Source organism: Corvus hawaiiensis, chromosome 2, assembly GCF_020740725.1.
Source record: "Corvus hawaiiensis isolate bCorHaw1 chromosome 2, bCorHaw1.pri.cur, whole genome shotgun sequence".
Classification (NCBI taxonomy): domain Eukaryota; kingdom Metazoa; phylum Chordata; class Aves; order Passeriformes; family Corvidae; genus Corvus; species Corvus hawaiiensis.
The window spans coordinates 51,874,989-51,887,156 of record NC_063214.1 but is presented as its reverse complement, the minus strand read 5'-3'; the positions used below and the strand labels follow the sequence as shown (position 1 = coordinate 51,887,156).

At 36.9% G+C, this 12,168-nt stretch overlaps 1 protein-coding gene across 5 annotated transcripts in view; it reads right to left on the bottom strand.

Moving 5' to 3' along the window:
* Positions 1-12,168, bottom strand: part of PAN3 (poly(A) specific ribonuclease subunit PAN3) — a 102,935-nt gene that overhangs the window by 33,182 nt on the left and 57,585 nt on the right. For all 5 annotated transcript variants that reach the window (XM_048294974.1, XM_048294973.1, XM_048294972.1 and 2 more), the window contains 3 exons: positions 7,259-7,424; positions 6,751-6,838; positions 671-810 (listed from right to left, as the gene is read on the bottom strand). In XM_048294974.1, coding sequence (XP_048150931.1) covers positions 671-810; positions 6,751-6,838; positions 7,259-7,424 — 394 coding nt within the window. The remainder of the gene's footprint in view (positions 1-670; positions 811-6,750; positions 6,839-7,258; positions 7,425-12,168) is intronic.

Below are 12,168 nucleotides of genomic sequence, written 5' to 3'. Positions count from 1 at the left end.
CTTTTGGTCAAATTTAACACACAAAGTTGACAATTGTTGTGTTTCTTAAAAGAAGATACCACCAGGGAAAATATATGTTAATTTGCATGTATACATCAAGTCAGTTATTTAAACAAGACAGGAGCTTACTTTCATGGAACTGTGCAGTTCACCCCACTCAAACAGCAAGAATAAATACAAAAAGAGAGAAGGATGCAGGTTCAGACTGTAACGCAAATGAGGGAAAGAGCAAAGACTTCTACTTCTCCCACTCAGGATGCAAGGGAAAAAAGGCTGACTATACTGAAACTACACTAAAATAATAAGCAGCCAGAAAAAAATAGCACTCAACGTTTTGGCCAAAAAGGCAATGTGCCATTTCTCAGTACCTTCTGAAACTGTAAGATAAGACTAGCATATTGCTATTGCAGAGAACACACAATAAAACCCAGTATTGAAGACAACCTAAAATGCTTGTTTTGTTTACACTCCTAATTCTTACTAAGAGCTTTACCAGCATTATACAAAAAAAATTTATATCAATGTTTAACAGTGCACTGACCATGCAGACAACTCAACTGTAGATTTATCTGTAATCTTACTTGCATCTAAAAATACCATTTGATGTTTGCATTTGTATACGTAAAAAAAAGCTGCAAGTTCCTTTAAAAGATTTATTAAACAGACTTACAAAATCAGATTCTTCAGATCAGAGGAATAGTTGATTGTCACTAGTTCCATTGCTTTCTGCAAATTCTCTCTCTGAATTCCTGATAAAGAATTGCAAGCCAAAGCCAACACAACTTTCCCCAGGGAGATCAGATCTGCTTGCTAATAGGGAAAACACACACAAGTAAGATTCTTAGTATAGATAAATACTACCTATGGTACTAGATGGTGTTAAAGAGAGACAGTTCTTCAATAACCTTATAAGATTTTGAGCAACTACAGTAAGTACTATTCAAATCATAGTTCAATATGATTGTTCAAGTTACAGTAGTTAAAATGTACAAAGGAAAATCTGTCCTGACACCTAGCAATTTTTAGGTACTATATTTATCTTTGAATTATTAAAATGTACCTATTTTTAGCTTAAGGACTGTACCAGAGAGAACTGTGTAGTGAGCACAAGCTCTGTAATAAGGTTCTCTGAACCACCCACCTGCTCGATCCTGACAAGTCAAGGAGCTGGTGGCAAACAGAGAAAGTCTTCTCAATATGAGGTGTAGAAATAAAAGGATTATTTGTTAAACTGAAACCAGAATTTTCTGCATCCATATCTTTTCTAACTAGCCATCCAGTATGAATTCCATACTGGAATCCACACCACATTCTAGCACATGATATTACCACTTTAACAAATTGCTCAAATATTTTCATCTCTGATGGACAGTGTGAAAAGATCTGAACTGTGCAAAGTAAGTAGACAGGCCTATATGGCTGACAAACTGAACATCATCATGTGTTATGAAGACACCCTTGCATTACTAAACACTTTTGTTAAAAGCAGAATTGCTCTTAAAAGATGAATGCTGGATACAGCCTGCTTTGCCGTAACAGAAAATTCTGCCAGTATTAATAGCCAGCCATGAGAAATGATTTTGAAAAGCTGTAATAGATTTTGAAGTCCACTGCTAAAAGCAAGAGCCTAATTTAGTAGCAAACAATGACATTCATACGAAAAGTTGAACTGATTCTTTCCATGGAAAGGCTTTCAACTGCACACAACTTGGTCAAACTTAAAAACCCCTGCAGCTTTCCATGCTGGATACATGCCTCAGAGTGAATTTAAGTCAGCTAGAGATACAAAATTAGAATTTTCCTGAGGGTTTTTTTTTGGGTTTTTTCTTTTTAGAAAATAAGATATTTTTGCTAAACTAAAAACATAAAAGCTACTAGTAATTGAGAATATCAGTTCCACAGCCTAGAGCAAGGCCAAGCCATTTAGCAGAGAATGCACTCATACAAGGAATCCACCTTCTGTCATTTCTGTAAGAAAGGCTAAAAATCTGGCAGCACTGCAACATTAAAGGTTCTGGTTAGAATTTGGCAGCTTTAGGAAAGTGCTGTGATGGTGAATATGCCACAGCCCCTCACAGCTCTTCCACCCAGAGGCATAACCACACTTGCTGCCTCTGGCTGCAGTAGCTGAGCAGAGCCTTCCCTGAAGCCACGTCTCCCGGGTACTGCAGGACAGGGAAAAATACCAAACCTTTCCAGGTCTCTCAATGTCCCTGTTGTTCCTTTATCAAGTATGATTAAGCAGCACAATTTGAACATGGATACACAATATGTCAGAAGCTAAAAAGCATATTATTCTTGTAGCTAATGAAGACAGACAGGATGTGGAAAATGAGACAGAAATAAGGACAAAGTGGCTGATAAGGAGGTAGGACAGGCATTTGCTAGACTCTACTTCCTAAGCAACATGGAATTTCTGAGTTTCAGCATTCCTTTTTCCTTTGGTAAAGAGAAGTTAATCAAAGCAATAAACGCCCATTTTGGTGTGAACTCGCTTCCACTACCAAGTGGTCAATTTCAGCAGCAGGGAATACTGCTGTAGTTCTAAACAGAGGATTTTTGTTGATGCAGTATCTAGAGACATGTGTCACCTGAAACAATGGCATTTCCATTATGACTTTTTTCTTCAAAAAGACTTGGAAGAAACATGCAATTTTATTAACCACAGTCTTACTTCTTTCTGCAGTCCCCTACTTTACACTCAGTATCTTTCAACTCTTAGTCATTCATAGGAATATATCCTATATAAATTCTGTATCATCACACAGCCCTGAGACACTGAAAATATATGACTTCAGGCAAGACCCTATGAAAATGCAGTCTTTGCACAGGTGCTTTCATAATACAGATTGCATTAGATTTTAGAAATGGTTGAGAAAGTCTTACATTTAACATCTGACAGGAAATTCTAAATTTGAGCTTTGTGAGGTTTTGAGCATTTGACTTGCAACCTTAATTTTTTGTTTGTTTAGCAAATTACATCTACCAGAAGAACTGGCAGAGAGGATATGACACCCCAGTGCAGCCTCAAACACACAGTTTTCAAATTACAGCCAATGATTAGCTTGCTTTAGACATGAAAGTGGCTTGGATTCATCCCACTTATTTTAGGAGCTTTGAGCATTTAGTCGACAGACTGACCACTTTAAGATACATCTGTAATTCTGTAAAACAATTCAGATTTTGAGCCAGCTGAACTGCTCTCTGGAGGCACTTCACTACTCACTGATAGCTGAAATCCTGAAAGAAAATGTTATCACAATACCCGATGTCTGAAGTTTTACAAGAGTACACAGGCAGTATCTCTCCTGTCTGACTAGAGAGTATCTCGAGCTGGAAAGATCTCATAAAGTTCAGGATTTCTGAGAGTCAGATTACTGGTTTAGAAGTGACTAAATAACCATCCGCTGACCAACTCTATCTATTCACAAAGGGTACATGACTTCCCAGAAGCTGGGTTACACCATTCTTTCTGCAAGGAAGCAATCCACATATGCCTATTAAGTCCTAACCTCTCCTCTCAAAATACCAGCAGATTCAGCTCTTACTGCTTCTAGGAAGAGAAAGGTTAAAGAAGGCACACAAGAACTACCAGATTTCCTTGCAGCAGGAACACCAGAAATATATGCTGCATTCCTGTAGTAGCTTTGCTAGTGCAGTGTATGGATCAATACTAGGTACAATCATTTCCCTGTTTATACTCCCTACTGTGTTTGCATGCTCCTATGGATCACATCAGTTCCTTTTGCCACAGATCTGACAGAAACCTCCTTCTACGGTAACTATCAACAGTGACTGTGAAGTCATACTAAGTCGATTCTTAACTTCAAGGAAAAGCTTTACACCCTCTAAGTACTGGCAGCATTTTGTTCAAAAATGCACCTTGCATACAACTAATAACCATTTAATTAGTGATTCAATTCATAACTGCAACCTGTACCAACTTAATTTTTTATCTCTTGAAAGCTTTGCTAGTAAAGATTTTATCAGCATTTAGTTTATTGATAGAACTATTAAATAGCTAAAAACCGGCCCTAGGAGATAAACTCAGAAACAACCCCCTTCATTAACGTCTCCCTGTTACCAAGTCAATTTCAAGTACACCAAGTGAGTAATTTAAAGGTTAATTGCATAAGTACCCTTTCTTAATTTTTTTATATTAAATCTTTTTGTATTAAATATAATGTCCCACTATGCCAAATGCCCTTGAGATATCTCAACATTTTATACACTTGATTTTACCATGTGAGCTATTCAAATAAAACTTTTTTTTTTACAGGATCCATTTTCAAGAAACTCTTTGAAACCAACATTATTTTTTCTTTTGTTTTGTTTATCCTGTTCCACTGCTATGCTTGGATCAGTATCAGCTCATCCAGACTCCAGTTCTGTGGATTCACTTATCCTTTTAAGTTCTGGAATTGTCCTTAGAAGTACCTCCAAGTTCCTACTTTTTGGTGGGTTTTTTAGAGTCAATAATAATATTTGAGATGCCTCTTCAAACTAGTCTCTCTAAATTTGGGGAGGTGCATGTGAAAGTTATTTTGGTTTGCTAAATTGAAAATATTTACTTTAAGCAAAAGTAACATTATAGCCCTTGTTAAAACAGTAAAACTTGTGTTCTCGTATTTTTGTAAAGGGGAGGATTCACATTTTATTCCAAATACAGAAATATTTATTAAACCTTTTCACTGTTTCCTATACCACCATTTAGTTTTCCTATCTGTACCTCGCAATTGACTGACACAAGACTTATGGACTGGGGGGACGGCAGGAAGTGGTGTGCTGCAATTTATACAGGTTTTTAATGCAAGTGGCTATTCATATTTAATTTACTTCTTTTGCACTTCTCTTATCATTGCCTTTATGTAACTATTAAATGACCACAGAGATTAAGGTGTTTAACACAGATTGTAAAGAACAATTGCATTCCTTTTACATAGCGCCTCACTGTTTTGGCCAAAATCTCTCTCTATATATTAATCACGGGAAATAGCCAGAAAATGGCAAATCCTAACAAACATACCTTTCTCCATTGAAGACAACAACAAGGAAATGCATATTAGCTGGGCAGTAAACCAAGAGATAACCTATGTTTTTAACAGTCACAGGAGTCCCAGAGGAATTCAGGAACTGGGTCATGGATCAAGAGGAAAAAGGACAAACAGCAGCTGTTACTTTGTAATTGTATCTGGCATGGGCAAACAAAGGTAGAGCATGAGAAACAACTCCTGAATTTCAAGGAATGAACTCGGTCTGGCATCTCTGAAGGAAGAAAACGGGCAGTGAAAGCCTAGCCCTTCTAGAAAAAGCAACAAAAGAAAATGCCATACTGTATTTACTAACTGCAGTTTAGATCTTCCAAACAAAGTATTTAAGAGTACTTCTCTTCTGGTTTAGTGGTGCAACCTAAACAATTTGAATATTAACAAGGTATAAAACATGAAAAGCCATTCCCCCTAAACAAAACTAGGCATTATCAAGCAAGTCAGCTATGGTGCTAAGTGCTTTTGACAGATTTGTGTACCTGCAAGTATTTTTAGATTTGTATCTCCAAGTATTTTAAACATTTTGCTTTACTTGAATGTCATAATATCTCAGGAGAATCCCTTTCCAAGCTGCAATTAAAATAGAGAAGAAGTACTTAGATGAAAAAAATCTCATTACATTTTTAGGCATGAAATCCCTTACTTATATGTATTTTCATCTTCTCTCAACTGTTTTCCACTGAATTATTACCAAAAGCCCACTGATATGTAGCTGGGTGTGTGTGTGTGTGTGTGGGTGTGTGTGTGGGAGCCTGAAATCCTTTGGTGTACTCCTCAAAGTACACTGAAAACTGCTTTACTGTATCATAAAAAAAAAAAGTTATGTTCTAGGACATGGTCTCCAACAAGCTAGTTTCTGCTGGCCAAAGTTCAAACATTTCAGTTATTACTTGAAGACTGTGAATAAGCAGTTCTCACAGTGTTATATAAGCTCAATTAATGAAAATAAATTAAATCCAACTCCCTACTGTAGTCTTTCACTCCCAGTACAGACAGGGTATGTGATCACTGCTGAAGTAATGTACTTTACCCTGAGGGGAAGTTAGGGAAAGAGGCACTCCTGTACACAGTGATGCTCCAGATGACTGTGGAACAGTTTTTGTTAAGTCTAAAGGGGTTCTTCTTAATTCAGGAATTATGCAGAGTCCACGCTTCAGAGAACACCAGGAGAGCACGGAAAAACTAGGAGCCCAAAATAAAGATACACTAGAATCTTTTAGGCATGAGGAGAGGGCCTAAACGCAGTTAATTGAAAGATCTTACTCCTCTCTGAACAGGTATTCAACACAGTTATTTATGCTAAAAATCACAAAAGACAGAGCAAAAACTATTACTGAATAATTATCTTTTATCTCTAACACTAAATGTAAGATTTTTTTTCTCCTTAGTTTAGAAATTTCTATTTCCAATTGTTTCTCACTTAAGTTTGTTAAATACTAAAGTTCAACCTGTTTGGTGAGCTTGTGAAATTTTAGAAGCAGAAGATATCAAAGTGAGTATTCACATTTCTAAATTACAAGCAAATTTGAATAGTGTATGGCAGAACCAAGATCAAATCAGAAATGAAAAAATACAGTTATTTACAGATAGGTAACACTGGACTACAGTTTAGTTAAAGTACTTGTCTTCCAAAAAGAATCATACTGGTTTGCAACAGTCCCTTTGCCAAGCCACCAACCTAACCGTGACAGTGTTGTCTTACCTGAAACTGAGCCATTAATGCCAGTGGATTATTTTGACTGTTGTCAAATGTCAAAACATCAAAGATTCCAACGCAATTAACTCGTAACCTTTAGGAACAAGAAGAGAAAACGACGAATTGCCATTAAACTTTATTGGTTACTCCATTTTTCCTCTAGCATTCATTGAATGGTTTGATATGATAAAAGCCATCAGTACTTAGCAAATTATTTATGCATCAGAAAAGACTGATTTTACTATTTGATAAGATGCACAGACAGTATTCAGTTTACAAATAAATCAATAAATTTCTGAACTGACAGTAGTGGGACTGATCTGTAGTTTGAAGATAATGCATAACTCTTCCCAAAGTATGTTTTAAGACCTTTAAAAAACCAGAATTCCAAGCTTTAGCACACTCCTCATGCCAGTTCAGAGCACTTAGTAGCTATTTATGTATCAGGTGCACAGTCAGCAGCTGCCATGAACGCAGAGCACAGTAACACAGTGAGACTGAATGCTTTCATTACCTTGTTTTGCCCGTTACCAGAATCTTCGTTGGATCCATAACTCTGCACGCCAGTCCTGCTGTGTGAATGGTCCGTAAGGCAGAGCTGAGCTGCACAATATATGCCCATATCAAAGACTCTGGAAGCAATCCCGCGTGCTGCCGTGGCAGAGGGCCATCATGCTGACCTAGAACCAAAACATTGTAAGCATCAATAGAAGGCTGCTGTGCAAAAAAGCAAATGACAGCATCTTGAATTATACAATTAACTCACATATTCACTTCATTTAACTCTTAATAGTCCTTGAAAGACACATCTATTGGGCTTTAAAGGTGAGTTTGGGAGTAGATTTTTCTTTGTTGGTTAGTTTCAGTTGTGGTTTTCTGAAAATGTTGAGAATTCACTAGGCATTATTATTTTCACTCATATTCAGGGAAATGATGCTGATTTTTTAAGTTTAGAGTGAGCACTGGTTGGAAATTGCTCAAAGTGGATAGTACATCAAAATATGCTGGTACTTCAGAAGTAAGAACACCAGTATCCTGAGACAGAGTATGCACCAGAATAGCTGCAACAGATCCCATTTTACCTCCTTTATTGCAGGTAGGCTTTCCAATTAAACATTTTCTATCATCTAATAAGAAAAAAAATAACAAGCTAATTTCAAATTACATGGGCAAATCAGACAAGGATTTGGTGGCTAAACATCTTTGAACACAACTTCACGTATGTTCTGCTGTGACACAGCTCCCTGACACGTCATCACTGCATAACCCCTATTCCATGGGTCATAGGAAAGCAATGCATTGCTCCCCTTCCAAAAGGATTTGTAGATCTCCTTTCAAAAGTAAAACTCAATCTTTGCAAACACACACAAATTCTACATTGCAAACAGTTTGAGTAATGCTGAGTCACAGATCAAAAAATGAAGATATAAATAACAAAAGTTATTTTTAGTATGATGTGTGTAACTCAAAGAAGCTGCCATTGTGCAAGGCAAACAAAGTTGAAGCAGGAGAAAAAAAATACATCCAGAGTAAGACATCAGAGTACACCTCAATTTTACAAACCACAACAGACATTTCAAGAGGTTGCCTAAGTACTGATTTTGCTAATTCTGAGACCAGTAATATCATCAGTATTAAGTAAAATCACGTTAGCATCTGATTCAGTTTGGCTGTAAACTGACTGCACTCTTCTCTAAACAATTCTTTCTTTTTTTGGAGGGGGGGGCAGGGGTTTTGGGTTGTTTTGGTTTTTGTTGTTGTTTTTTGGGGGGTTTTCTTTTCCCCTTTCCTACAGGGCCATATCAACATCTGTGCATTTGATCAAAGTAAGCGTGTATATGCTTGCATGTGTATGCACACACAAAATATATGCACAGTGAAAAGAAATGGAACACATTACTGATAACTTCTTACTTGGAAATTTTACTGACTCCAGGCAGTAAATGGGAATGTTAACCAGCTTTCATTTCTGAGCTTTGCTTAGTCCATTTTTAAATTTTAGTTCCCTTTTCAGGTTTAAGGTGCTTTGGTTTAGATTATGAAGATCAAGACACTGACTCCTTTAAAAAGCAGTAAGCCCAGCATGTCTACTGAAAGCTGAATATAATGAGATATTGTTTGTTTTTTCTGGCCTCCTAATAAATCATTATACAAATCACTTCCCACAAAACCAGCATACCAAAAGTCTCATGTAACAAGCTTTTTCCCTCATAATTCTCTTCTTCAGCATGACAAAAATTAGAGTATAAAATGACTGAGGAGATATAACATCACGTATTAGTTGAGACTCTCTCTCTTTACTACTTGCTGTAGAATGCACTTTATATTTGGGGAACGGCAATGTGAGTAGTAGGGTTAACAGGGATGCACATGGATACTGTAAGACAGTTACATGCGTATGCAGGAAGTCCAGAATAGAAATGTTGCTATAATATTCCAAAGAGAGAGAAAAGGCAAAACTTGGGAGCTATTTTTCTGCACGCGTAACAGCACCTGCCCTTTGATTTTCAAATTAAGGCAATGTAACCAAGAGAATATCCAATATACACTGAAAGAGCGAGGTGAACATAGCTTCTCCTCATCTATCAGAAAATCTCAAGCAATGTTATTTTACTACTGGAAAAACTAACTTGAGGCTACAGCCAAATCTAGGCTGCTGCTTTCACACCAGCTGGCTGCACCCCACATTCACATACACTAAACGTACAAGCTAAAACATGGGAAGAAGCAGCTTTGAAATGCCTTCTTATGTATCCTTCTGTTCAGAATAAGCCCGAATAAAAGCAGCTCAATCTGCTGCAATGCTGACTATAATGTATGCCTCAAGAGGCCCATCAGACCTGCCACAGACAGCACCTGAGCAAGGACCCAAGGAGATGAAACCCAAAAGCTTGCTCTTCAGGAGGAACCCACAGCTAGAAAGCTTTCCAAACAGTGCTGAACACAATGAAAAACATCACAAGAATATAAGTAAATGTTACCAAAACGATCAGAGTATTACTTAAAAAAGTGGTATTTTAAGAGATTCCATGGCTGATTTGCAAAGGCTTCCCACTACAGGATGAATCCATGGCTACAAGAAGCAAAATTTCAGACTGTGTTCTTCTTACCTACTGCAGGGTAGACTCACCTCTCCCAATAATTTCATCTGAGATGTAGAACACAGACACTAATGGAAAAGATTAAAAATATAAAACCTGCTGTTTCAAAAACAGGTTATCCATTATTTTTCCTTGCCACATTGGGATAAACATAAATAAATAAAAATGCTGACAGTTATTTTTAAGTTCTGTGGTATGCTGATCTCAACAGAACAAAAAAATTTACCCTTTGCGCCAGTGTGCATGTGTATATTAGGTTTTTGCTTGCTAAAAAAGCATTCAAATGAAATTCTGTTCTCCAGAGCAATTATAGATCCAGGAAGAGTCCTGGGGTGGAAAGTAAGACCTGGGAACACCAGCACTAGAACCTGTTTCATATCATCAGGAACACTGTCAGAAAGCATGCTAAGAACCGGCAATTCTCACACAGTTATGAAGGAAAAAAAAAAGGCCCAATAAACGATTTAGCCATTTACTAAACTGAACCCCTCAGGCTTGTAAATCAGTCTTTATATTTAGAACTGAGAATTGTTCAGTGTTCACTTGGTGTTCCTTAAGTTAAAGTACTGAAAACAAGGCAAATGCAGTAGCCTTCATTTCTCCTTCAGGGGAACCTGGGGTTTGGTTTTACATTTCCCAGTCTTAAATATACAAGGTTCTGAACTACTAGAGTGCAGCAGTATATTTTGTAAAAATTCTGAAGCTACTGAAAATTAGAACTTACGCTGAAAAAGTTGCAGCTTTTGGCAAAGGTACTTTAGGATAATTATTAGTCATGTATTTCGTCTTCAAAAACATCATGCTGACTTTCAATATTCATATATTCTTACTCCTCATCACACACTATTCATCTAGTCATCACACAACTTATTTCTTTTTCAATGGAAGGGATATCTTAAGAAAAAATATTCAGCACGTGGGGATGCAAAAATTGTAAAGTCAGCAATGAAGTCCATTTTTGTGCATTACATACTACTGTGTCAAAAGGAAAGCAATTTTCCCGGACTGTGTTTATCTTCATCAGAAAGTATTTGTTTGCTGAAGAGCAGAGACACTGCTGCTGAAAACTCCTACTACCAGCACGTACACTAACTTTTAATTACTCAGAGTGTTTAAAAGCAGACCAAAGGACATATCAAAGGCATGCTTATCTCTGCTAACCACAAAAACTCATCAGGACAAACCTTTCTGGCAGCTGTCAATAGTCACTGATAATTTGCCATGATTTTCCAGCTGTTAAGTTTTAAAGCACATACATTCAGAATTTGGTTTACCATTCAATTATTGAACTGTTAAGAGCAACATTTCAGTACTTTTGAGTTAACTTGCTAATGCAAAGAGAACATAATTTCTGCAGAGATAAATGCACTAATGCGTACTATAATCTGAAGCTATAAGAAATATCAGAAAGGTGGAATAAAACCAAAAAGTTCCAGAACAACAGATTTAATGCTTAAAGTATGAAGAAATGTTTTGAAGAAATATAAGAAGTGAGAATAAAATAAAAAGAAACTTTTCAAATAAATGTACTTTGAGTAGCAATTAAATGAAAATTCAGATTTGTGATTTTAAAACTTGTGCAAATTTAGTAAAATACGCCAGAACAAAGTTAGATTATCACACTATCACCTGAAGGAAGAGGAGGTATTATTGAATAAAGAACACAAGCAACAAATTCTACCGCATCCAGAAGTTAGAGACATTAGTTTACAGTATAAAAATAAATGTAAGCTGCTATTTTTCTCCCCCATACCAAATCTCTACCAAGGTAGTTCTGTAACAGGGTCTGTAAATAACACAGCAAGAAAACACCCAAGACTGACCACATTGACACCAGTGACATGCAAGACAGCCATGTAAACCATAATCCTCATCTTTTAACTATGAAGGTCTCATGTTGCCAACTGAAGCGTTCAACATAAATAAGGTTGCATACCTGAAATCAAATTCTCTGAGATCACTGATCAGGTTCACAGTGTTGTGCCTCCTAAAATCTTTAAAAGCAATTGTACTAATCTGGGCCTCATGCTGCAGAGTACCCAACTTCCATCCATTCCCCTGCTTCTCTTGGGAGTCTCCTCTAGGCAGGCAGACGGCCAAGAAACTCTGTGAGGGGATGGAGAAAGGATCCATGAAGGCAGGCAATTCTGAGAAATCAAGTTATAGGTATGCAATCTTATTTTTCTCTCTTAAATTGCTCCTTCTACTGAGAAACAGACTAGAAAGCAGCAGTTATCAAAAAAAAAAAAAAGAAAAAAAAAAAAAAAAAAAGAAAGGCCAAAGCAAAGATGTGCAGAAAGATTTGGCAAAATTTGGGAATTCG